Source organism: Penicillium longicatenatum (assembly GCF_028827895.1).
Source record: "Penicillium longicatenatum strain IBT 33135 chromosome Unknown contig_2_segment0_segment0, whole genome shotgun sequence".
Classification (NCBI taxonomy): Eukaryota; Fungi; Ascomycota; class Eurotiomycetes; order Eurotiales; family Aspergillaceae; genus Penicillium; species Penicillium longicatenatum.
Window position 1 is genome coordinate 6,110,545 of NW_026643120.1, and position 26,480 is coordinate 6,137,024.

General features: G+C 48.4%; 8 protein-coding genes across 8 annotated transcripts; 3 read left to right on the forward strand and 5 right to left on the reverse strand.

Moving 5' to 3' along the window:
* Nucleotides 1–266: 266 nt before the first annotated feature.
* N7484_004791 (C6 zinc finger domain protein) lies at nucleotides 267–1,922 on the reverse strand (the record flags this gene model as incomplete). Its single annotated transcript, XM_057115211.1, has 1 exon — nucleotides 267–1,922. The coding sequence occupies one exon, from the start codon at nucleotides 1,920–1,922 to the stop codon at nucleotides 267–269; it is 1,656 nt and encodes a 551-aa protein (XP_056975351.1).
* A 1,010-nt stretch (nucleotides 1,923–2,932) lies between these two features.
* N7484_004792 (phosphoglycerate mutase family protein) lies at nucleotides 2,933–3,606 on the reverse strand (the record flags this gene model as incomplete). The annotated part of the gene is made up of 3 exons (XM_057115212.1): nucleotides 2,933–3,032; nucleotides 3,106–3,328; nucleotides 3,399–3,606. The coding sequence occupies 3 exons, from the start codon at nucleotides 3,604–3,606 to the stop codon at nucleotides 2,933–2,935; spliced, it is 531 nt and encodes a 176-aa protein (XP_056975352.1).
* Nucleotides 3,607–5,292: 1,686 nt separating this feature from the next.
* Nucleotides 5,293–7,763, forward strand: N7484_004793 (uncharacterized protein; the record flags this gene model as incomplete). Its single annotated transcript, XM_057115213.1, has 6 exons — nucleotides 5,293–5,448; nucleotides 5,513–5,625; nucleotides 5,679–6,653; nucleotides 6,703–6,998; nucleotides 7,058–7,514; nucleotides 7,577–7,763. The coding sequence occupies 6 exons, from the start codon at nucleotides 5,293–5,295 to the stop codon at nucleotides 7,761–7,763; spliced, it is 2,184 nt and encodes a 727-aa protein (XP_056975353.1).
* A 539-nt stretch (nucleotides 7,764–8,302) lies between these two features.
* N7484_004794 (putative importin beta-4 subunit) lies at nucleotides 8,303–11,878 on the reverse strand (the record flags this gene model as incomplete). Its single annotated transcript, XM_057115214.1, has 3 exons — nucleotides 8,303–9,212; nucleotides 9,419–11,738; nucleotides 11,833–11,878. 3 exons carry the CDS (start codon nucleotides 11,876–11,878, stop codon nucleotides 8,303–8,305), a joined length of 3,276 nt encoding a protein of 1,091 aa, XP_056975354.1.
* A 4,365-nt stretch (nucleotides 11,879–16,243) lies between these two features.
* On the forward strand, nucleotides 16,244–18,239 carry N7484_004795 (Major facilitator superfamily domain general substrate transporter; the record flags this gene model as incomplete). The annotated part of the gene is made up of 4 exons (XM_057115215.1): nucleotides 16,244–16,512; nucleotides 16,572–16,842; nucleotides 16,899–17,247; nucleotides 17,308–18,239. 4 exons carry the CDS (start codon nucleotides 16,244–16,246, stop codon nucleotides 18,237–18,239), a joined length of 1,821 nt encoding a protein of 606 aa, XP_056975355.1.
* Nucleotides 18,240–19,606: 1,367 nt separating this feature from the next.
* On the reverse strand, nucleotides 19,607–20,161 carry N7484_004796 (uncharacterized protein; the record flags this gene model as incomplete). Its single annotated transcript, XM_057115216.1, has 1 exon — nucleotides 19,607–20,161. One exon carries the CDS (start codon nucleotides 20,159–20,161, stop codon nucleotides 19,607–19,609), a length of 555 nt encoding a protein of 184 aa, XP_056975356.1.
* Nucleotides 20,162–20,716: 555 nt separating this feature from the next.
* On the reverse strand, nucleotides 20,717–23,080 carry N7484_004797 (Zn(II)2Cys6 transcription factor; the record flags this gene model as incomplete). The annotated part of the gene is made up of 2 exons (XM_057115217.1): nucleotides 20,717–22,858; nucleotides 23,024–23,080. The coding sequence occupies 2 exons, from the start codon at nucleotides 23,078–23,080 to the stop codon at nucleotides 20,717–20,719; spliced, it is 2,199 nt and encodes a 732-aa protein (XP_056975357.1).
* Nucleotides 23,081–24,624: 1,544 nt separating this feature from the next.
* Nucleotides 24,625–26,298, forward strand: N7484_004798 (putative aldehyde dehydrogenase; the record flags this gene model as incomplete). Its single annotated transcript, XM_057115218.1, has 4 exons — nucleotides 24,625–24,673; nucleotides 24,734–25,184; nucleotides 25,243–25,948; nucleotides 26,011–26,298. The coding sequence occupies 4 exons, from the start codon at nucleotides 24,625–24,627 to the stop codon at nucleotides 26,296–26,298; spliced, it is 1,494 nt and encodes a 497-aa protein (XP_056975358.1).
* Between the last annotated feature and the right edge of the window lie 182 nt (nucleotides 26,299–26,480).

The window sequence follows — 26,480 nt, forward strand, 5'->3', positions numbered from 1 at the left end:
TATGTAAGAATTGTATTGTACCGGTTCGATTTTTATGCAGTGCCACCTGCATCCAATGTGGAATATGCACGGCAAGATAGGGAAACACTAGCCGGGGTGCTCTAAGAACATATGGAAACAACCTTGGAAGGCGAATGCAAGAGGAGCACTTTTAGGTATCATAGTCTATCATAGGTACAATGCTGAACCTTATGAGATCATCCCGGAATACTATAACACGGCTTCAATCAGTCACATATTGAATACTCGCGCTCTGGCACTTGGTACTATATCTGAATGTCGGGGCCGAGCATCGATAGATACGGATCGATAAAAAATTGGTCCCAATCCACCGCCCAGTCCATATCTGGCACAGTATTGGATTCGGACACCGGGAATTCACAGTTTGCCTCGACGACTTCCAACTGAGTCAGTTCCTTCCGCTTCTTCGCCATATTAAGAGTGAGTAGATGCCGCGCCATCGATAACGCCTCGCGCGTTAGTGCTGTGTCCGCAGCCTTGACAAGGTTCTCTAATCCTTTGAACGCAGCTCCGATGTGTACAATGGCTGCAGGCGTGTCGATAGCCAACAAGATACAGGTGTACTGGAATACACTGCCGATGACGTTCCAAAATAGACGGCCCTGATTAGCTTGCAGCTCGGCTGCTTCCACTGCGGCGTTTCCGCTATCAATGACAACACTGATGGCCTCATCTGATATGCGGGTCTTGAGTTGATAAAGGCGCCGATAGAAGCAGAACGCAATGTCTGCTTTCGTTACCACAAGGAACGGATGTGTGGTTTGGAATTCACCTAATACTTTGAGACGCTCAAGTAGCTCCTCACTCGGAGTTGAGGCCTGCCACTGAAGCTGGAACGGAGAGTTAGGCGATGGAATAATCTGAATTAGTTCCACAAATTGGTCGGCAACAGACTTTGCTGGCGGAATAATAGATAGGCAAGTCACAGCCTGAAAGCATACAGGCGAACGATCATATTCATAGGACAGCATATTATGCCCAGCCCACGAAATCCAAAATATCCTCCTTAAAAGATCGGCATCATATCCCAGAACCGACGCCATCTTCTTGATATTCTCTTCCTCGTGTAAGCCGATCGCTTCACAGAGGTGCATCTGGGTGCAAGAAGCGATCCAGGCATTGCTAGGGCGTGTTGTAGCCCGTAAATAAAACACCCGCATGCCCCACGCGACGATATGATCAATACCATGCAATCGCAAAGAAGCCGGATCATCAAGAATAGCTTTAGCGTACTGCACCAGCTCAGACTCCCGCGGGTGTCTATTAGTAGGTGAAAGGAACGACCCGAGAGCGGCCACACCAGCTGCCACGGCGGCAAAGGCGACCGCATTGCTGCCGGAACTTTGAGGTGGAGAACTATGATAATAGTCTCGGCATCGCTGGGCATACATTCCCCGGTCAAGTACGTCACCGATAGGACCCAATATTGAGAAGTAAACCTCTGAAAAGAAGTCGAGGTCCTCTTCCGAGATGAGGTTTCCCAGAAAGCAGTGAGTGTTGGATGCTTCTTCGGGGCGAATGCCAAAATTATAGGCAAAGGAACGCGTCTTGGGAGGACTGTCAGAGCCAAGAGCCACGCCTAAGATATGTGGGAATGCCATGGCCGCCGATGCGCCAGAGTGTCTGAACTTTTGCTCGTCAAAGATACCTGGACTGCGTGCTGCGGGGGCCTGGTTTGTCAGGCTTTGACTTTCACTGTTGAGGTTGACGCGCTTGGCTGGAGGCGAAATTTGTACGCCACTCGCAGGCTTGGTGGTGCCGTCCTCGTCGGCATACCTGCAGTTGTATCCATATGTGGTGCACATGCCACATGGATAAATGGTGTCACATTTCCGCTTGCGCTGGTGGCATGGGATGCATGCCTTTCTTGCGCGCTTGCGTTTGGCAATTGCAGTCGACATGGCAACTGGCTATTTGCTTCTCAGCCTAATACCCATACAAGTGTAATGGAGATGATCTCCCCACCATTGCGATTAGTTGACGCAATCTTGGTATTGATGATTTTTTTTCAGCCAGCGATTGAACGTGTCGCAAAGCATGAGATGAAGTGTTGAATCCACTTCGCCCGTGTAAAGTGGCTTGGGGCGGGACGGAGAACCGTCTAAGGCTTAGTGCCTAATTTTGATGATTTAGCGCTCTTTTGCCTGATCTTTGGTAATCCCGACCGCCCGCAAAGTAGAGTTATACAAGCCACATGACACGATCCTCTAAAGTCGTGTTCTCTTAGCTGAATTGAGAATCCCCCTCCATTTCCTATCGATGTGTAACTTAACAAACCTACTTTAAATAACGACCCACTAACTATGCAGACCAATGCAAGGCACAGCACGAGTAATGAAAAAATATATCGAGGTGGTTACACCAGTGCGTCGTCTTTGTAGCTATGTAGCCATCACAGACTTGAACATGGACTCTATGCGATCGAGGCAACTAGCAAAGACTGATTACTCGCGCATCAAGAGTCATCTAGCCCGCTTATCTTTGGGATTAGTGATTATGAGTGGCTCGTTGAGAAGGATGGCGATAGCGACTAATCCATCAGAGTTTTGGATGGCAATACATAAACTGCGGAAGTGGATTAATTACAATTGCCAGGAAGGGGACAGCTCTCAGTCCTCCCTCATCAAGGGCGTCAGTCGGAATCAATACCGATTTATTCTGGATAAAGATAAAACAATGTCTTTGCGTCGCGCAGACAACCAGCAACTGGTACCGGAGCTGATCAATACAGTCTTCGGTACCTTTCATAGTACGTCACCAGTGCACTGTACTTTAGTCCATAGGTGATTCAATATTGACCTTGCGCCTAGTTTCCATGACCGACCACTATATAAAAACCTGTCATCTTGAAAAAAAGCATGGTTGAAATGCCCTCCAAAAACCGAACGCTTCATAATGCATTTCTCTTGTATTATAACTCCTCAGGCATCCAATCCAGACCAACACATTTCTCACTCTTTATCTCCGTTATTTTCTTGTAAGGGAATGGATCACTCCAGATTAAGTCGAATCTGTTCATATTCTAGTCAGTGACAATCCCTCTCTCATTCTTCTCTCACGACACTAGTGCAGGGTGGGACTTACTGATCATCTGGGTATTGTGGTGCATCCTCATACCCCAGAGCTTCCACAAGGTCTGTCATTCTATGATGCTCCCAGCAAATTAAGACATTCCCATTCCCTTTATAATCTGCGATAGCCTTCTTAACACACTTTGCATCATCACGATTACAAGATATGTCAACCTTCATCCCCAGGTCTCTGGCGAGTGGTTTTACGGTTTCGTAGGGTCTGCCTCGTTTCCCGTCTGTTCAAGCAAGCTTCATTAGCCATCATCTTGAGAAATGAAGGAGCTTAAAACATTCGGGATAACCCACTCTTCTTGGGCTTTTGAGCTAATATTAATCCAATGTTATAGTCTGAGTGCGCGCCAAAGACATGTCGAAGACACTCTGCCCGATCCAGACCATCCTCGTTAAGTCCATTTCCCTCCTTGGGTTTTTCGCCATGACGAATCAGATACACGTCCGGGTGTGCAATAGAGAGACCAGTCAAGGCTAAAGCCGCCAAAAGAATTTTATACATATTTTCGATAAAACAGAGCTGGTCGCGTGACAAGGAAATCGATGGTCCAAATCTGGGGGAGAAGGAATTCGAGCAATTCCTTATATGACCCCCTGGGCTGACGGATGTGCTTTTGCGGGTGGCCATCTTTCGTGTCCACCCACCACCGGCTTTTCAATTCTATTCGCCGGCGCGACTGCTGATAAGTCATTCGTGGCAGGGAGAAAAGGGCACATGCGATGTATGGGCTCGAGGTGAATGCTATTTTCTGAGACGGTGGGCCATACACCTGAATGATCTACGCGGCATGGGTTCATCGCGGCTTGTGATTCGCGGAGGCGTGATCGAACGCCTCGCCGCATCCGGGGAGTCTAGTAAGATCAAAGCAAATCTTTTGTGGGACCAGGATTCTGATAGTCATCTGTTTGTAGCAAGGGATCACCCTTGTGATGCGTATTAATATGGTGGTCTGAGGTATGTTCGAAGGTGCGACTCCAAGGCAGTCCAAGTTATCGGTGAGTTGGTGTAGTTCGTGCCGAGTTGATTTATTATGCAAGTCTAGCCCTGATATGATTGGCTGGATTTTTAGGCTGTACGGCTCTGTAGACAAGTCGGTATTGAGGACCCTGGTCGCACTGCCCGGTGGCGCCATCTGACCTGAGCACCTGTCCAATTTGCATAGGCAGCATTTAGGAGTCACGTCGCCAACGGTATGATCATATTCACGAGGTTGATACAAGTGGAATGGAGATACCTTCAAAAATATCAGGGTGCACTGGGTTCGAACCAGGGTTGTATTTATTGTGCCTGATCTCACCGAGCACATAGAGGTGGCCACAAGGTAGACTTCACTTTTGTCCCTTGGGAATTTGAACTTCCTCACTATTACTCCATTACCGCAATTTATGTTCAATTCTAGTTGAAGCTTCCTGGGCTTTCAGGTACTCTAGCAACAACCCCTTTCTAACAGACGAACACCCCTGCCCAACTGTAAGGGGGTCACACTGTACACATAGGTTCAGGTTTCTCGGTACAACTCACAGCGTCCAGGTTGGTCCCGTGGGGGAAAGATTTTCTGCGTGATCACTCACGTAAGGATGAATATGTCGAGCTCGAGAATATCGGAAATTTAGCTCACTATGATAGTTACAATGAAGAAGAGCGGATAATAAACCCCGGGCTATGGTCCTTATGGTTGAATATCCGCACAATGGTAGTGGAAGACTGCTATGGACCGACTAGGATCTGGCAGTGGTACGCATCGGGGCCTCAAGATTGACGAAGCACCTCTCAACGCCTGAACGACTTAAATTTCCATAGCTTTTTTTTTCCCCTTCTTTCTCCAATATTCTTCTGCTTTAAACCAATATTGATGCGTCAAGCATAATCTAGCTTTCCAACTGATATGACGTGGATCTCCCTACTAGTTTGGAAGGTTCAAGTAAGTCCTCATAGGCTCTATAAGATAAAATACTTGACATCTGATAATCCTCCGCAACTCAATTTATAAATTATTGACGTATTTAATGCTTCTTTCCATACTTCTGATCCACTGAGGAAAGCCGAGACAGATGATTCACAGGTACCGCCTGTCATTGGTGGATAAGCCAAGAGGCCCCACTTGCGATAAAAAAACGTCGGCATTGGCGCATTTTCACGATATCGAGGGAGTCACAACGCGCACAGCACGCGACTCCATAATGCATGATGAGCAAGCGCTCATTCGAGGAGTCCAGGGAAAGCCAGGTACCCGAAACAGATAGTAACGGCCTGCTTCCCATCCACGATCTGCTGTCGCCAAGCGATGAGCAGGAGCCCAGCACGACCTCGTCTAAGAAGCCTCGGAACTTCATTGCCACGGTGGTATGTATCGCCACATTGCGGTCTAATTGTATTTCAAAAAGAAGTCGCCTACTAAATTCCATAGGCCTGTGAGACTTGTCGGTTGAAGAAGACAAGATGCGACGAGTCGCGCCCCAAATGTGGACTGTGCAAGTCCCTTGGGCTGGACTGTGTTTACAATGAGCGCAAATCATCAAAGTACGTTTCTTTTTTGCTACGATAATTTAGAGTACATTAACTAATTTTTACAGACGCGATCAGTCGCTCACTATGATCATGAGCACTCTGCACCGGCTGGAGACTAAGCTGGAGAATATCCCGACTTCTATTTTAAGTGATCTTAACTCACTCCGAGGTCAAATGCGGCAGGTCTCAGATGTCGCGCAAGAGACTCACGCATCACCTGCTCTCGTTGGTGAAAATCGCCGCATTGCAGCCATGACATCTTCCTTCACGCCTGCACGGGAGGAGGATGATTTTGATTGGGAAGATAACCAATCCGCCCCAGATCCATCGGGTCGTGTTTCAATCTCATTCAGTCAACACGGAGTCATCTTATGGCCTGGTGCGCGAAGCATTCTTCCCAAGCAGTTACTCGCAGCCTACGCAACACTAGGCAAGAATTATGTGGTCGAATTAGAGTCCACACGCCGACCGTTGCCCATGTTCACCACGCCTTATCCTCTGCATGCCGGAGAGCAGTGGCTCGAGCTAGTGCCCTTGTCCATGATCAAGGGCCTTGCAGATGCATTCTTTGCTGTGTTCAATCCGTTTACACCCATCATGGATAAGAGCTACTTCTTCTCTTTCACTGTTGGCTCAGCCCTTGAAAGTGGATTTGGGTACTCGATGGAGAGTTGCATCGTTTTAACCGTGATGGCGCTGGGTTGTCAGGCTGTGCTCGCTCATCAAGAAGGAAACTATCCTCTTCCTGGTACTACTAGTCATCGCTTTGAAGCACCAGAGTGGATGAATGTCGTCTACGAGGAACAGCCAGGTCTGCGCTTCTTTAATGAGGCGCGTCGGCGTATTGGATTCTTGATGTGTGACAATGATATCCAAAGCTGTCAATTCTATCTGCTTTCTTCGTGCGTGACCCTTCCCTGCGATTCATCAAGCCCGTCGCTAATCCAGTACAGTGTATACTATAGTCAAATCCTCCGTCCAATGGACGCCTGGGCAATGATTCACCGTGCCGCCACCTGCTGCTTGTCAATGTTAACCAAGTGAGTCCACTCGATGAGAACTTTCAGAACCTCCATCTAATCTTTTCAGCCACGACGTCAACTACGATCAGTGGGAAGGCGACATGAAATCCCGTGTTTACTGGAATTGCCTAATGAACGAAACCATCCTCGTCCAAGAACTCCACCTCCCACCAAGCGGTCTCTCTCGACTAGAAGAGCAAGTCCCAATCCCAAAGTTCATCGGCTTCGCCGCAACAGGCTACGGAGCAAATCGCTACCCATTATCCAACTTGGTCGACGACTCTTACTTCCAATACCACTTCCTCGCCCAGGTCGCACACCGAATCATCCTAACCCGCATCCGACACTCCCTCTATTTCTACTGTAAGCTTCCACCCCTCACAACACCTAACCTCAAGAGTATAGCTAATACCCCAGGGTAGCCGATTCCGGGTCCATCCCTTTACCCGCCGTCAACGCCGAACTCCGTCACCAACTCGAACAATGGCGCAACAACCTCCCACCCGCTATCCAATTCCCCGATGCAGGTCTCCCACCCTCGCATTCGACTCCAGGAGATCACACAATGCACCACCCATCGCCCTCAACACCCGCCTCTCCACACCCAATATCATCGCCCCGACCCGCTGATCCGAATCGTCCGCTTTCCCCAGCATTGGCAGTTACAGACGCGATGCTTCGTGGGCGATACATGATCGCACAATTCCATATCGGTCGTCCATACCTCTACAAAGCACTACGCATCCCGAGTAAACTAACAGACGACGATATCGAGCAAATCAAAAGTGGGCTCCGGCACGCGATGGACTGGCCCGTTACGCAAGGAATTTTCCGGAAGATGAGGAGTTGTATCCCGATTAAATTTGCCTTTTGTTCGCAGTGAGTGTACCCCACCATCTCCTTGTTTCGAAAAGCTTGTTGTTAACGCTATCCCTGTCCAGATTCTTCGGTCAAATACTATTATTCTATTGCATCGCACACTCGCCCAGCCCCCGTGTACGTGAAACACTACCACCAGGCTGGGAAAGGTGGAACGACGAGATGATGCGGTTTTTGGAGGACTGTGCAAGGCATAGTCCGGCTGTTGCACAGGATTTGGAGCTTTTGCAGTCCTTGTGGCCTTCATGAACGGGAGGTTTTGACGAATATTATATCCCTAGTGTTTTGCTTTGATTTCGGGTGGCTGTGTTTTTTTTCAGTGCATGGAGTTGGTCTATGCTTATTTTTTTATTCAAGGAGTTTTTTAAATAATGTGATATCGAGGTAGCTGATGAATGAAGGGTGAAAAATAAAGATCCTGCAGAGGTTCGATAATCAGAGTGATTGCTTGACTGGGGAATTGTGCATTTATATTGGTGGCCTTGGTCGCTGCGCAAGAGAATTGCACCGGAAAAAGCTGGAAACAGCTGAGCGTCACATGGCAGGAGAAAAAAATGAAAATAGGGGTATTGAAGAGGATAGAACTACAAGGCGCAATACGAGAGAACAAGTACAAGAATATTGTAAATCAATTGAACTATATACAGCAATCACTTTTTGTGTTTCATCATTCATCGCGGGATTCGCCGCGGAGACGGGGTATCGTCTAGTCATCTCGGGGGAATTCCACATCAAATCATCCGTCTATTACCATTCCAGAAGGTCATCAAAATACGTCATGAGCAGATTTACAGCTGCTCAGCCCAGGGGGCGGAGCCGGGCTGCATCTGGTTAAGCCACTTAACGAGCTCAATGAGCTCAGCGCGGCGCTCATCCTCAAGCTGGTCCTCGTCGGCAAGAACAGCCTGGAAGACGGGCAGAAGACGAGGGGTGAGTTCGCGGATGGTAGCATCCTCCCACTTGTACAGCTGGCAGATCATGCGGTACAGGGGGTCATTCTCCTCGTAATCGTTCTTGAGGGGCAGGATGTTTACCAAGGCGGGCAGAACGTCCTTGGTGGGGACAGCCTCGCGATTGCGGAGGATCATACGGCTGACACAGCCGGTGGCGTTGTCCTGCAGACGGGAGACATCCATCTGGAGGCACTGCTCAAGGCGGCTAAGGATGGTAGGGTAGGCCTTGGTCATCTCGTCAGCAGCCTCGGAGTGCTCAACCAGGCGACCAACGGCATAGGCAGCGTTGGAGCGGGTCTGAGGGTCCTCGTCACCGAGACGGTGGAGCAGCAGCTTGAGAAGGGTGGTGGTCAGGGGGGTGACGGCACTACCCATTCCGTTGATGCACTCGGCGAGGACACCAACAGCGGTGGCACGCTCCAGGGACTCGCTGCTGCTGGCGTAGCGAAGGATGGTCTTCTCGAACACCTTCCACAGCTCAACGAAGCTAGAGCCGAGAGCAGTAGCCATGCCGGACACAACGTCAAGAGCAGTGTCAACGACTACCCAGTCAAACTCGGAGGTCTCATCAGGGCCATCGGTTTCTTCCTCATCCTCGAACTCCATCTGGCAAGGGTGCTTCTTGCTGATGATGTCGGTGATCTGGTGGATGACGTTGGTCAGAACGCTCTCATCAGCGATGAGGGCGGGACCGCAGAAGCGCAGGTTCTCGGCCATGTTGCGGTTAATGTCCGCGACGGTAGCACTAGGATGGATATGTTAGCAAATATCCGCCAAATATCATCCAAAAGAATAGCAGAAGGGAGAATGTTATCATTCGTGATAAACGCGGTTCACATCACGCGTGCTCTTTGGCACGTCAAAGTGAGCTGGGTTAAGCGACTGGTATAATCATTTAACAGGGGAAGTGGAGTGCAGAGGCAGAATAAAGAAGAAAATAATGAAACGTACCGGTCCTCTTCCTCAGTCCACATCTTGATAGTGGCAGTCATGAGGATCTCACCGAATTTCTGGACCTCCTTGGCAGGCTGGACCTGCAGGGGGAGGCCGGGCTGCCACTTAGCCATCTGGCCGTTCTCCTCAGCAATGGCAAACAGCATGGCGTAGGAGCGGTGGAGAGTGCTGATGGTGCTCTTGCGAACACCCTCGTAGTGGTGGTCAGCCAGGGGCATGACCTGCTCAATGGTCTTCTCAAAGTAAGGCAAGAAGGAGCTGCGGGTGTGGGTAACAAGGTCACCAATGACCTCGACGGCGATCTCCTTCTCGAGGGCCAGAGGAGTGGTGGCGGTAATGTCATCCCAATCATCCTCGTCATCGCCAATATCGATGTCCTCAATCTCACCCTCGAACTCATCATCGTCGTCGGCGCTGGCAACCTTGACCTTGCGGCCAGCAACGGTCACCTCCTGGCCGATGAGGTCCTTGCCGGCCTCGCCAAGGGCGACATCAAGCTCAGTCTCGTCCTGCTCAATACAAGCGAAGAGACCGTTGACAGCACCCTGGAGGAAGGGAGAGAAGTGCTCGCCATAGACCTTGGCCATAGCGCCCCAGAAAATGTAAGTGCTCTCCTTGAGGCGAGAGTGACCGAGGTTCAGAGCCTCCTCAGTGGCGCGCATCAAAGGCTCCACGTAAGGCTGGTAACGCTCGGGGCCAGCAGCAGCAGCCATCTCACCCATAGCGTCAGTGACGCTAGCGCGGAGGTCGAGCTCGGCCTCGCTGTCCTTAACAGCAGCGAACTCCTGCAGAAGGTGCATAGACTCATCAAAGAATGGGAGGAAAGAATCACTGGCGGAGGAGGCAAGGGATCCAAGGGCACCGGCAGCAAGAGACTTGATCTTGAAGTCGGGGTGTTTGAAGAGGTTGTGGAGGATGGGAACGAGCTCAGACTGGTAGGGAGCAACATCCTTCTCATCGAGACCATCAACGACGGCATCAATAGCGCTGATACCGGCCTTGAGAATATCGACAATAGGACCCTCCTCCTCACCCTTGTACTCTTGCATGGCGCTGGTCAGGTTCTGGAAGAGCAGGGGCATGAGGGCCTGGTGCTCAGCAGAGAGGTCCTCAGCAAGGTCGTCGGCCAGACGAGCGACGGTGTGCAAGGAAGCCATGCGGACCTTGTACTCTCCGTCGGCAAGGAGCTGCAAGACCATGGGGAAGATCTCCTTCATCTGAGTGCTGATGAAGTCAGGGGCACCCTCAACGCACATGCCGAGAGCCAGGATACCGGCGCGACGGTAGTTGGGGTCAGCGTTGTTGAAGTACTGGCCAAGAGCCTGGAGCAAGGGAACAACGACCTGGCTGGGAGGAAGGCTCTGAGAGAGCAGATCGAGGAAGGCCAGAGCGGAACGGGGGGCGGTGATCTCATCATCGGCAGCAGAGTCATCGTCAAGCTCGGTGACAATGTGCAGAGCAGTGCGGGTAAGCTGCTCACCAACGCGCAGACCCTGGATCTTGACCTTACGGTACTGGATGCACTGCATCAGGAAGCTGATAGCCTGGGTGCGGACGTCCTCCTCGGCCTCGGTGTTGGCGGACAACTCGTTCATGAACATGACAAGGTCCTTAAGGTGGACGTTCAACAAGGCCGAGTCACAGCCAAGAAGGGTCTGGAAGACCTCGAAGGCTTGCATGATCTGGTCATCCTCGCCCTGGTCAATAGCGTCCTTGAGGACAGCGACCATGGAGGGAACCATATCCTGGAAGGCCTTAACAGGGCCAGCGTGAAGCTCGGGCTCAATGTACATAGCAAGCTTGCTCAAAGCGAGCAAAGTGTTGATGCGCACCTCGGCGCTCTCGGGATCCCGAATGGTCTTGCCAAACAGGGTGAACAGATCCTGGAACTTCTCTTCGAAGGTCTCGCCGAGAGTCTCCAGGATGGTGAAGAGGATATAGATGGCAACAGCGCGCTCATCCTGATTACCACTGTCGGCAGCCTGGAGGAGGATGTTGGGGAGATCACCCCACTCACCATCGTTCAGATCAATCTTGGCAATAGCCGAGATGATGCGAGCAATGGAGTGACGAACGAGCGAGGAGCTCTCGCCCATGGTGGAGCGGAGCAGCTGCTCGCGGACCTGGGGCTTCTGGTCGTTGCCCACCTTCAGCCAGTGCTTCGCAACGAGGGATCGAGACTCGACAGCGGCGAGCTGACGAAGGTTGGAATCATCGTGGGCGGTGGCGATCTGAATGAGGAGGACGAGGGACTCAGGCTGGCTGTAGAACTCCTTCTGCAGGATGCCGGTCGCTTCCTTAACATTGCCCTGGGAGGCTGGAAAGCAAGGGTCAGCGGAAAAATCTCGAATAGGCAAGGGATTTGCCCTATATGCTCGTGCATTAACGACACATCACTCTGGAGTACATACGGTCGAGAACAATCTGCAATTGCTGCAGGAATCGTTGCTGATCCATGGTGGCAGAAAATGAGGGTATCGTATCACAGAAAACTTTTCTTTTTAATCACAAGATTGCGCCCCAAGCTGCCTCTCTATAAGAGTAAACGCAGCGGGACAATGATGAGCAGCTTGCCGCTAGACAAACAGCTCAATATGAGAGGGGTATCACAAACAAAAAAGAAAGAAAAAGGAAAGGAGTGGTGGGGGAGAAGAGAAGAAAAAAATAATAACGCGGCGAAGAAGAAGAAAAAAAAAAAGCTCAGGGGTGGAGTGGGTCACCTGATTGGGTCTAGTGTGGAGGGACGGCGCTCTAACGATTGGTCAGAGTTTTTCTCTTTGGGCATGGAATATCGTCACGGTGCTTTTTGGGTCGCGGCACGCGTTAGGGTTTATCCATGCAGAGATTTTGAGCGACGATACAGTTCATGAAAAGGGGGACAATCATGGATGAAAAGGGGATAATCATACTACACATGTGTCCTAAATTTCCGGTAATTGGCGCTTTTGGACCAACATGGCACCTGGGACGGATTATGATCATCCGAACCATGGACTTGCCTCAATAGTCTTGCCATACTTAATGGTACAGTAGCCCCTGGCTCCACGATCAGTAGTATCTTTGGAAAGTGCTCTAGCTAGCACTTGCGATAAATTCTAGTCACAGTGGGAAACTGGGATAACCGGGCACATCCGATGTGCTACAAATTGATTATAAGAGCCTACATTTAGGTGCAAGCTTAAGCTGCTCTTCATAAATGCGCCTTTTTCACTTCCGGTGTGGGATTGGTTTTCGGTATTCCGATAAGGGATCATATTTAATTTATGTGCTTGTAAAGTTGTTCTTGGCTTAATTGCCAGGTGCCCAAGCGTATGCCAGCCAAAGGGCCCGTCAGCCCAAACCTTAGGACCGAACGACAGCTAATTCGAACACCCCTAAAAAAAGCACCAACATCTCAGTGAACGTGAATTGGGTCTTCAGCTACTCCCACTCCACTTCCAATACATATCTACCATGATGTCATGTAGTCCCCTTAGGCCAATCACTGCCTTCATGATACTAACCCGTGTGTTTGGACCGAAATCACATTAATTGATGCAAACCTAGCCAGGTAAGAAGCCCTGGATGGGCTTTGCTGTTCACTCATTACAGTATCACTTCTGCTCAAAACAGCCCTGCAATCTCCTGACTCCAGGGGAAAATGCGGGGATGATACCCTTCTTCACATGAGTAATGTTTCCAAGGAACCTTTGCCAAAATATATAACCACGGACAGCCGTTGGTCACTTATCTACAATCTTACAGTCAGAAGAAATCTGACATCAATCCATAACCACATGTACTGAGCATAACCTTGAAGATCTCGAAGAATTTGTAATGCCAAATCAAAGTTGCTGCCCCGAGGTTCGCAAGGTCAATATACTCTATCGCGGGCACCATCCATTGCCATTTATGAACAGAGCAACGCGACCGAACAATAACGCTTATCTGGTATACGGCCCCTTCATATTAAGTTAAAAGCCGATTTCAAGGTTCGAGAATTTCTCATTTACATTTTCAAGGCCTGTTTTTCTTCTTTCGGCTTAATCGACTTCTGTTCCGGGCAAGTTGAGTTTCTTTGATCGACCTTTTAAGGTGATTGATTCTTTCCTCGAGTCTTTTCCCGACCATAAAAAACGGTCTACAGTGCGCACGCACTATATCCTACCGAGAACGAAATAACTGGAATCAATTAATTAGTGACATTCGCCTAGTAGATACTACTTAGGAATTTGATGAAATTGACTATTGGAACAACTCGATCTTCTGCACCGAAGTGAAACCTGGAGACATCTCTCATGGGATGACATTGAAAGTAGAAAGGTGGATGTTTATTTATAATATCTATGTCAAAATCACCTACGTTTATGGGTATCGCTGTTAGCATTTTGAACAAACCACTAGATGCTGGTTATCTAGCTGTATCTTATTTCAACTGGCCTCTCACCATAAGCCTCAGAAGAAGTTACTATAAGCCGGAAAGCCCATAATCCCTCAAAGGGAGTCAGATCTATTAATACCACTACCGTCCATAAGGAGGGCATTTTAGAGGAGTCTTGACCCAGTAGCGGGCAAGGGCTATTAGACTCTATATCTAATTACTGGAATTTCCCCGATAATCATACCCCACGATTTCGACATGTAATACCTGGACGAGAATGGAGTATAATGATACAAGTAAACTTCTACGAATAACATCACATCGCCGGCCCTAGCACGTGTTTTTTATTACATGAATTAATCCATAACGTAATGATACCTATTGGAAGTTGCTGGTATCATCGTGCACCATTCTCACTTAGGCAATGTATGTCAGTATATATAAGGGTGTTTCTCGTTTCTCTTTCTCGTTTCTCGTTTCGTGGCTAAAGTGTTAGACAGTAGCCTTTCTACATTTCTAGTCCTGTCTTCGCTTACGGATTAATGAGTGTATATATTTCGGTGTATGTAATAGTTGCTTAGGTAGGATGTGGAAGCAAGAGGAAGCAACTATATATAGGACAATCGTTTTATATATCCCTGTGAGCATATAAGTACTTATCAAACATTTAATATTTCGCAGAGTATGGTGTTGATTACTTTTATTAGGCTACGCGTCGATCTAGATACGGCAAACGAGCCATCATCCAATTTAAAAAGAAAGATGACGACGAGCACATGGCAGATATCCCAACTCGTCGCAATCTCAATCAAAGATCGCAGAAAATAATATATATATTAATGGTCGTGGCAAGCACTAAAATTTCGACGTTAGCACCTAATATGAAAGTGAAGGTTTGTTAGGTCTCCCATCATTTTTAGAAGTAATGCATGCGAGTAGGGTGGACTATCTCGAGTTATACCAAGGACTATATATATACAGTATCATCATTATGCGATCGTCAGTATCAATCGTCCGTCAATATCACCGTGATCAATATTACCAGCTAGGAGTTAGGCATATCACGGCGCTCCGATTTTTCGGGCGCGCTTTATTTAGCGGTAGCAGTCTTGGCTTTAGAAGAAAAGCGGACCGATATTGTATCAATCTACAGGTGCCCGTGATTTGATCAGATAAACTCCGGTAGTCGCAAGTACCAGCCAAATAGGTCCTTTCAAAGAATAATCATTGGCTATTAAAATGGTAACCAATACCCCCATAGAAAAGGTTAAAAAGGTACCGCTAACCTTACAAGCCAATCATTCAAGAAGATGTGGACGATGCGCAAGATTTAATGAGGAAAGAAATAGAGAAATCCAAGTGGACCACGTTGTTAGTGGGCTGATCAGTCGGCGGTAAGAAGCCGAAGATGGCCCCCGAGGCGCAGATCTGATAAATGTCTTGGAACCTTGAAAAGTTAAGAAGTCTTGGAAACCTTGGGCTTGGTGCTTGTTACGAGTTTTTCCGGCCCGTTGCGCGGATGCCGAGATAATTCCATTGCTTGATGATCAAGCTGTTCCACAATTCATCTCCCGTTCACAGTAAAACGCGGGCAAATCCGCAAGTACAAGTTGGAAGGATCGTCATTCTTGGGGCCAAACAAGGCTGAACTATCCATTCATGTTTCAGGGTCTTGGAGGTGGGCCCCATAGCGGATCCACCTCCCTTTCTTTTCGCCGCACTACGCGAACGGCCCATGCCTGTAAGCCAGCCACATGAGATAAGATCGTGCATCTGATTAGATCTTGATGCCTTGGTCACTTTGATTTTGGACTTTCCTTCTTTCGAGGAAGTGGTAGGACTTGTTGAAGCTCATCCATATATATTCCTCCATCGATAATCAGACATTAAAATGCTTTCTAGGAATCTTCCAACCTGCACAATAATGACCACGCTTAGTATATAGGCTGTTATTGAGGCACGCGCAATACACCAAATGGCTTAACTGGAGATTAGGTTAACATAAACAGGTTTCAAACAGTTCTCTATTTTGCTTACGAAATAGAATGAGCTGTTTTAAATCATGGAACGGTCAACAAGTCGTGTGTTGACCCACCCATCACCAGGCTCTTGGCGCCGATCAGTCCTGGTCTCAGAGTTGAACGCGAATCTGATTTTTCTTTTAATTCCCCTTAGCCCCAGTGGAGCCGGGGTGCATCGTGTACAGTATGCAGGGGGCAAATCATTCAATTCGCTTGCGCCGAACAAATCATCATCCATAGCGCAGAATCCGTTGGGTCCTTCGCATCTGCGCGTGCTTTTAGTCTCCGACAAGCATCCGACTTCGGCACTGTGTTCTATCAGGGAAAGGATTGTCATCAGTCTTTTTGACTTTCATAAGTTGGACGATATCTCTCAACTTCACTATTTTATTTTATCTCGTTTTCTTTCCCCATATATTTCCACAGTGTTAACCATCCATCATGGGCGTTACACAGATGCGCCCCCTGCTGCGCAGGGCCCGCTACGTTTTTGGTCGTAATAAGGACGATGAGGGGATAAGTTCTTCGGTTGATACTGGTGCCGCTGAGGGAACGTCGGAGAAGAAGGATCCTGGTGCCACTGATAATGTGGTTCCTGTCAATGATATTGGAGCAGAATTGCCCCAGGAAGGATTGCAGCAAGGTGTTGCTGATGCTGAAGCTATGACCCTGACTTGGTCGAAAAAAGTGTTATTCCTGGTGTTCATGAAGTATGTTTGCTCTTGATTCGAATGATATTTTCTCGAATTCTAACCATTTTATTCGACAGCATTTGGTTCTTGTACTTTGTCAATGCATTTCAGGCATCCGTTTACGACACAATCAGTCCTTATGTTGCAAGTTACTATGAATACCACTCGTTATCCGGTCTCCCTACCGCTATTGGCGATGCCTGTTCCGCGGCTGTCTATATTCCCATGGGCAAGATGCTCGATACTTGGGGTCGAGCTGAGGGGTTCCTGCTCATGACCGTTTTCTCAACCCTGGGTCTGATCCTCATGGCCTCATGCGATGGATTCTCCATCTACTGCGCTGGATATGTTAGTTATGACAAAGACACCTGTGACTGTGCTGATACTAACAGTCGATATGCTAGACTTTCTACATGATGGGCTTCGGAGGAATGGAGTACAGTGTGGATGTCCTCACAGCCGATATGACCAAGTTGCAGAACCGAGCTTTTGCCTACGCATTCACCTCTTCCCCATACATCATTACAGCATTTGCTGGTCCTACCGTTGGTCAAGAGTTCTATGCTCTTCCTGGTGATGGCTGGAGATGGGGATTCGGAACCTGGGCGATCATCTTCCCTATCACCGCTGCTCCTCTGTTCTTCACTCTGAAGTACACCCTACGCAAGGCCCAGAAGCAGGGCCATGCTGTCAGGCTGCCTAGCGGTCGAACATTCTTCGAGAGCGTGTGGCATTGGACCCGAGAGTTTGACTGTGAGTTCCTCTGCAATATCATTTCTGGCCTTATCCGAAGCATCCTCTAACCCTTGACAGTGATTGGTGTATTTATTTTCACCGTTGGTCTCGTGCTCTTCGAACTTCCTTTCGACATTGCTGATTACGCCCCCAATGGTTGGGGATCCGATTATATCATTGCTATGCTTGTTGTTGGGTTCTCTATGCTTGGCTTCTTTGCTCTTTGGGAGAAGTTCCTGGCTCCAGTGCCTATGCTGGATATCACCTACATCAAGAACCGTACCGTCATCGGTGCCTGTCTCCTGGATGCCACATACCAATTGTCCTACTACTGCTGGAACTATTATTTCACATCCTTTCTACAGGTCGTCAACGGACTGACTCCTCAGGAAGCCGGATGGATCAACCACATCTTCGATATCGTCTCCGGCGTCCTCTTGCTGTTCGTTGGATTCGCCATTTCCAAGACTGGACACTACAAGTGGCTCCTATATATCTGTGTTCCACTCTACATCTTGGCTCAAGGCCTCATGATCTACTTCCGTCACGCTGAATTTAACGTCGGCTATCAGATCATGTGCCAGGTCTTCATTGCCATCGGTGGTGCGTGCTTCATCATGGTCGAGCAGCTTGCTATTCTCGCCGCCGTGGACCACCAGCATTTCGCTTCGGCTCTTGGTTTGTTGAACGTTGTTGGTACGATCGGCGACAGTGCTGGCCTTACTATCAGTACAGTTGTATGGGAAAACACTTACCCTGTCGCCTTGAGACGTTACCTTCCCGAGTCCGCCATGTCGAACTTTGACAACATTTACAACGACCTGGCCACCCAGCGTGGATACCCGCTCGGTTCGGCTACCAGAATTGCTATCCAGAAAGCTTACTCGTACGCTGAGCTGCGCTTGCTTTCTATCGGTACCGGTATCATGGTTCTCGCTGTTGCTTGGACTATTATGATCCGCGATATCAATGTCAAGGAGAAGCCCCAGGTGAAGGGTGTCGTTTTTTAAGGTGTGAATGACTGTACGTTTGAAATGGAGGTGTTCCATGTATACCCGGCATTGTTGAAAGGGGACCACTTTGACCTTGGCGATCACTATTGATTCCCCATGTGCCACGCTCTTTTTCAATTTGGCTTTATAAACCATTTTCTACTCTTTATTCGCTCGCTTTTAATATATACCACTCTTTTTCTGCTCTTGCACACTTTCTTCTCCTTTCACTAGCCATCACTAGTGTCATGTAGACTGTATATCATTCACTAATGTCACAGAGCATCACCCAGATCTCCCGTTGTTTAGCGATTCATGTTCTAATAGCCGCAACACAAAATTGCGTATACTCTAAACTCGTGGATGTTCCTAGCTGAGTTTTCGGCGCTAATCAATCACAGCACACAAGAACTGGAAAATGTGCGGCCTGATCTCGGCTTCAATCCTTCAAAAGTCTAATAGATTGTTTATTTAGGCCCCCAGGGCCAGGTACCTAACCAATCAACGCCGAGCCTTGCTGTTTTCGCGATAGTAGACCACGCGCTACGTATGTTTCAAAGGGCCGAAACTTACCTTGAACGGGGTCCTTCGTTGGTCGTATGGTTCTGATTGCCTTTGACGCACAAATTTCTTCATAGCTTTCGGCCGCGCCGTCATACTAGTCACTGTAGGTAGGAGTTGACGGATCATGTCATTGCTTATCAAGAATAAACGGAGGAGTTGTATTGAGTGTACCCAGCTAAAGAAAAACTCATTGGTACGTCGATCCCCTGGCTGACTATAGATAAATTCCCTCTCGCTGTTCCCATTATGATTCTGAAAAAATTCCTAGTGGAAGAGAAAGTAAATGTGAAAGTAATGATAATTGAAATTCAAAACGGTCTCACTTAATAATAATCCGCGCCTATCGCACCAGTATCACAATTGCTCTTCCCTATTGATCCTCTCCTTCCATCGCCCTGCTCATCCCACTAACTAGTAATCTTGATATCCTTGGACTTGCTGTCGAATTCCATTTTCAATCGTCACCTTTCCCAGTAACAATGCACTAGGAGCAATATATCGCAATCTAACCTGGCATATAATCTTTGCTCATAGCATGTCTTCAAGATCGGGATCGCAAGGAATCAAATGCTCAAGTAGTCCTCGTCAGCGACCAGTAACTTGATAATCTGATTGACGTAGTATTCAAAATCTTCCACTGTGACCCACTCTGAAAGATTCTCGTTGTCACCCGAGCGGACCTTCAGCATCTGGTGAACCTTGTGGTAGACGATTTCCCGTGAGTTTTGAATATTCACGTGTAATGTCAGCAGCGCTACTTATGGGGTCATAGGGAATAAATGCTGACAAGCCAATTTAAAGTGATCTGCGTATGCCATGACTTATTTGACTGGGAGATCAAAGTCCGTAGGCTTGAGTTGGACGAACTCTTTGATCCTCTTTGCATCTGCTTGAGATTTCGTTCCTTGCACGAGTAGTTTGGCGCTTCTCATGACGGCATCTGCGTAGGTGCAGCGTTCACCCATACCCTCGAGCCTGATACGGAGGGCGCGATTCATGCTGCTTTGCATCCAGCGAGCAGTCTTCGTTGATAAACGCACCCAATTTCGGCTCTCATTGTTCAGGAATAGAGGTCGCGGGCTTGATTCGCTGATCAACCCCATCAGCCCGTGAGAACTCAGGCATTCGGTGACTGCGTTCAACCAAGCATCGAAATTGTCCTCGCCCGTCAAGAATGTGAAGTATGGTGAAATCTTTCCGAAGTGGACGTCATCGTATTTTAGAAGGCCGTCTGACTGATCCAGATAGTTTTCATACTCGCAATCTTCCTCATCCTCCCCCTCCATTTCTGCTTCTATCTCCATTACCATCCAGTCATCCCAGTCCTCGACCCTTACTTTAGCCGGCGCTGCCAACATTGTTGCATCTGTCGACATGATGGAAAACGGCAAGTAGGACATGAACGTAAAGACGTGAGAGAAAAGTGGGTTCGAAATCACCGTCTGGTGATAGAGAGATGGGTGAAAGGTATGCTCAGAATGTCCTTCTAGTGAGTGAAAGACTGCAGAAAGCTGTTTGTAATGAAGAGATGGATCGAATTGAAAATTCCGGTTAGTCGTGATCTATATGCTCGGCTTGGGTGACAGAACCCGGACTCCAGGTGGAAAATTCGACTGTTTGAGAGGGTTACTACAATCACCACATCTAGCGAAGCTTGTTATGGCTCATGGAAAGGGTCCAAAAGGCAGGTTGGTTGGTTTGGTTCAGCCTTCGGAGATGTGGTGCATGGGATGGTGAGAAATATGAGATAGACGAAAGTTAAAATGAGGTAAAAGAAGAAATAGAACAATAGAGAGGAAGAAATGGAGAGAGGGAGAGAGGAAGAGAGGAGGAAAAGAGGAGAGGAAGAGAGGTAGTCTGCTACACTTCAGTCAAGGGGGTCTTGCATAGTTTTCCAAAATGGATGGTTGAATTGGTATAATAATTAAACTCTACCCCATAGTTGTCTCCCACCCCTTTTCCATCATAACATCGACCCAATAACTATTAGCCTCTCCAGAATCCATGCGTCTCCAGACCTCCTTTACGAGCCTCACACAGACATCGATTGGCTTAGGTGGCAACACATGCAGGAGAGATGTGAGACGACCTAGGATGAATTTCCGCGTTTGAGATACTTCAATAGCTTCCATTGATATATTTGGTGTCTCAAAGTCAGATTGAGACTGGCTTTCATCCTGGTTGTCTTCAAATTGGGATTTGGGTTGCTCAGCGGGTATTTGTGGTAGACGTAGCTCACTACATGAAGCAACTAACAGCAATGGTTGGAGGCAGCGGGTCCGGGATTCGAAGGGGATAGTTTTTAGGCGTGATATAAGTGTGACGGCAAAATCAGTGAGCCAGGCGTCGTACAGCCAATCGGATGGATTGTCCTGAGCTGTCGGTTTAGGCGCTTGAGGTTGGTGATGGTGTGAGGAGGGAGGGAAAATGTTGATGTGTGGAGATTGGCGGGTGGTATGTTGATTTGAAGGTTGGACTTTGTCAGATGTAGGACAGCTGGTTATCCCACCGAAGTCCGGGGAGAGGTTCATGCAGTCCAGATTCACCGGGAAGAAAGAGTCGCCAGGTGTTTCTCTTGCCAAATTTGGAAATTGGGCTGCCTCGGGATTTGGCAGGCGGTTGCGAAGTAAGTCCGGGAAAACACGATACAGTTGTATTAAGCCCGTACACCGATAAACCTCTGCAACAGTAAGAAGGTGCCAAACTGGAGTTTCATCGTCGCCAGTACTGACGATCTCAGCTTCTGTGAGATGTGCAAGGGTCAACAAGCGTTCTTCCAACTCGCGTGCCTTTTCGATGGCCATCTGTGCCTTTCTAATGTCGTCGTGAGATGTAAAAGTTTGAGATCGAATGCGTCTTCGTTCTCTGCGAATAAGACGACCCACTTCATGCACAGCGAATTGCGCATCGCGTGCGATTCCAGTCCATGGATGGGGTACCCTTTGAAGAACAAGTGACTCATCCATGGATGATGCACAGGATCCATCAGAGAACATCGCCGAGTCATTATCTGCGACAAATGATAAGAGCATCTCCCAGTATATGAGAGCTTCCTCAAAGAAACGGTGATTATTACTGCGGCTCTCAGGGAAGCTCATAGGTTCTGTGCTAGACCCGTTGGAAATGGAGTTGAGGTGCTTCCGGAGCAGATTGAAAAATGAAATACCCAAGTCCTTTGGATCATGCCAGCTGGCCGTCTGTCCAAGCATAAGGAGCGCCAGCAAAGATTTGTCGTCCATCGCTGCTTCAAGTGTGATTATACTGACAGCCTCATTCCTCATCTTTCGACCAATCGGTCCAAACTGTGGAAAGTCGCTGACAAGAGTTGCAGCAGCCATACTTTGCATTGTCCGGCACATAGCTAGTGATGAGCCCCATAGTCTGGAGACGGTCGTACGGAAGGGGTTCATCTGGCTATCGTAGCTAGAGAAGAGTGCCGCAACTTCTTTGAAATAGTACTCGATAAGCGTCCATGATGGATTGTTTAGCGGACGGGAGATTGATGGAACGTTTCGGGTATTAGAGCGTTGTGAGGAGGGTGGGTAACTGCGTACAATAGTTGATGGCGAGAAGTCTCGATAAATGCTACCGCCATTGCCAGTGTCCTCTTGGGGCGGGCCAATCAGTGACAGAATATGAGATAAATCGGCAGCCATGTCTCCAGATGAAGCAAAGTCATATGGTGAAGTTTCGGTCTGCGAGAAACCTGAGACCGAAATCGGCGCTGGGGAAGACGGGCAGAGATCGGTCAACTCTGGGAGTGATCGATTGCCCTGAAGGTCCCATAGATTGTCACAAAGAACATTCGATTCATCTAGCCCAAAACCTGAGTTTGATTCAGGTTGTGAATCATTATTCGGGGCATTGAGTGGCAGTGTATCCCTAACAGGAGCCGGGGTCTTCCTCGGCACCGAGGTAGAGGGCACAGGGCTCGGCGGTTGGCCCTCAGATGATGCACCAGGACTAGGCTGGTCATATTTTGTGACCCAACGGAGTGACTGAACATATCCAGGACATCGAACTCCAAGTCGGGTGCAGCGGCTACAATGAGGCTTCTCCTCTCCGCACTTGACCTGTTCGGGTAAATTAGCATGTGTTGATTTCGCACCACGCGCCCACACTGACCCTTTTGCTTTTACACCGTGAACATCCGTTACGAGACTTTTTCACTCGTCGCATGATTGATATCTTGATCCGAAGCTGTGAAAAACGACGAAGCCCGGTATTGTGGAACGCACCTTTGGAGTCGTGCGGGGAACACGCTTATCTGTCGCTCCCCGATAACGGGAAAACATTGCCTAATTGATCAGCGCTATATAGATGCCTCTTTCATTCTCTCCTCTTCATGTGGATCCATGTCCACGCATTATTCGCTTTTTTCTTGGCGATACTTCACTACCTATATTCAATCACGTAGGTCTCTTCAATTGTCTACATTGAACTGAATCAGTGATTGTTTGATATACCATTGGTATATATATTGTTGGCGCAGCGATCCTCACTTCCAGACTTTCTTTCCTTCCTCGCACCTTAAAGAGTTTCACCCATCCCCTTTCCCTTCCCTAACAGATAACTGCCTGCCCAGGTGTCAACAGGGGCGACACCAGCAACCGTGCTTTCTGGGAACAGAGCCGAGAAATGTGAACCATGGGCTAAAGAGGTCGGGGCTGAACATACAGATCAATCCGTGGGCTTCTGAGCTACTTTGAAGTGAAGTTGGACCCCGTCCCGGCCTCACTTCTGATAGATGGTGGTGTTTTCGATACTCGTGAAATCGACCAGCGTCCTGAACTCGAGTGGCCTCATTAGGTTGATCAATACACATATAGTAAGACTTAGATCTTTCAATAACCAGACTCGGCAATATTCAAAACTTGTTCATCATATTCCCCCGCTGAATGCAGAGGAAAAAGTATACTGTCCTTGTTTGCAAGCACAAGACGATGGGGGAATTTATCACTTGGTCGACACCTTCATGCGGAATGCCAAGGCTTTACAGCCAACAACATCTCGGACGAAAGAGAAGAGAAGCAAGGAACTGGTCCCAGGTCAAATCTTGCGATTTCGAAATCTCCGTCGATTGTGGACATCGAGGCGTATGCGGGCCTCTTGAAGATAGGCCCATTATTCATAGATACCATATCGTCTCCTTTGCGGCCCCCAACAAATAGCTACCTCTTTAAGTACACTGAATTCGGGTTACAACAGCAGCGCTAGACTAGCCAAGCAGTCGCACGATCAAGTTATCACAAACCTCAAATTACCCTCGATATATACGAGCTAATTGAAGGTTTGAACCTAATGCCGGTTTCAATGTCGCTTCAAAGTTCAATTATGGTCATGTTCGTTCGGTATCTTAATTCCGCGCATCAAGACCATCGGCACCATTGATACTTACCCAATAAAAACGCAACCCAACATTCAAAAAAATGATTGTGGCTATCATACTTTCGCAAATTATCCATCGAATGTCATATCTATCAATGAGTCAAGGTGCCAGATTGCCAGGACCCCCTGCAGGACCCCTGCAGCGTTCGGAATAGCTCCGTTAAGGCGTTACGCACTAGCCACTAACCCAAGCAACTGAATAGGTATCTGCTCCTTAGTGCGTAAGGCTATTATTCGTTGAAAAAAAACCTAAAAGAATTTGATTCGTTCTTACTCCGCACTAAATAATGCCGAACGCCCTCGGAAGCGGAATGATAGCGCGGAACGGTGGTCAGCCCCCGCAGTAGACCATGCATCCGGGGCAGGCTTGAAAAGCTGCTTATTGCCCGGCTGATCATTAAATTGAATTCGGCACCCGCTGCGAGATAATCATTGAATTCACTAGCAGAAAATGTCCTCAACATTGACAATCACCGGAGTGCAGGGTCGGAAGGTTACTGGTAAGGGCCGACAATAGTATACCCGCAGATATAACTTTAAGACTAACACGTTGCTTCAAGTTCCGACCGGACTGTTTATTCACAATGAGTTTGTTCCATCTGTCACTGGCCAGACAATGGCTGTAGAGAATCCATCGACGGGCGAACAACTCGGAACCATTTCAGCCGCCGGGCTGGAGGATATAAACAAGGCAGTCAAGTCGGCCAAAGCAGGGTTTGAAGCTTGGAAGGCAGTTTCTGGGGCTGCACGAGCTCGCATTCTTCTGAAGCTCGCCGATTTACTTGAGCGTGATGCCCAGGATCTGGCATCTCTGGAAGCTGTCGATTCCGGCACCCTCTTCACTGACTCAATGGGACTGAATATCCCACAGGCGGTTGGATGTCTCCGATACTACGCCGGATGGGCCGATAAGATTGATGGAAAGACACTTGAGCTGGATGGCGGTATTGCATACACTCACCGAGAGCCTCTAGGCGTCTGCGGTGCCATCGTGCCTTGGAATGCGCCTCTGTAAGTGACTTCCTGTTCACCGATGATTTTCAAAAAATGCTGACAAGCGACTACGCAGAATGATCACCATCTGGAAACTTGCTCCTGCCCTTGTGACTGGTAACGCTTTGATTATCAAGACATCCGAAAATTCGCCCTTGTATGGCCTGCGATTAGCTGAGCTAGTCAAGGAGGCCGGAATCCCCGCAGGCCTGGTGAATATCGTGGCCGGCGACGGTGCTAGTGCAGGTCAATCCTTGTCCGAGCACATGGAAGTTCGTAAAATAGCTTTCACAGGAAGTGCTTTCGCCGGACGGAAGATTCTCCAGGCGGCATCCCGCACTAACTTGAAAAAGGTGAGCCTTGAGCTCGGAGGTAAGGGACCGTCGATCGTATTCGATGATTGCGATCTTGAGAATGCACTTCTTTGGACCCGTATTGGTATCACCGCCAACAATGGCCAGATATGTGCGGCTGGATCGCGTATCTACGTTCAGGATTCCATCTATGACCGGTTTATCGAGGCTTATAAGAAGGCTGCTGCCGATGCTCCTACTGTTGCGGGTGACCCGTTGGACACATCAACGACCAAGGGCCCAATTGTGAACAAGGCTCAGCATCAGAAGGTCCTGGATTATATTCGTCAAGGCAAGGAGTGTGGTGCTCGTTTGCTGTTTGGTGGAGAGCGAATTGGTGAGAAGGGATACTTTGTGCAGAACACTGCTTTTGCAGATGTTGCGGACGACGCGACGATTATGCGGGAAGAGATTTTTGGCCCAGTTGCTGTAAGTTGTCACGTCTCTCAACTAATGCGCACGGACTTTCATGCTTATCATGTCTTCACCAGAGCATCGCCAAATTCTCTAGTGAGGCGGAGGTCATCTCCAAAGCCAATGATTCTGCTCATGGACTGAGCGCTGCTATCTTCACAAATGATGTCAACCGCGCGCATCGTGTTACTAAAGCGTTGGAGTCTGGACAGGTGACTGTTAACGCGTGGGCGATGTTGAGCCCTAATGTTCCCTTTGGTGGAGTCAAGGAGAGTGGATATGGACGCGACATGGGCGAGGATGCCCTCGAGGGTTGGACCCAGGTCAAGGCTGTCAAATTCCACATTCTTCCCGCTCGACTGTGAGTCTAAATGCCGACTAGATACAAAAAAGAAAAAACAGGTAGCATGGAACTCATTATTCATACTTAAATGGACTGTAGAGCTGGAAAGCCCCACGTGCATTGTTTATAGAGAGTAGAAGAGCTTCAGTATCAATTCGTTATTATTATTTAGGTAGAAGTATATCAAATAACGGTAGCGCGCGA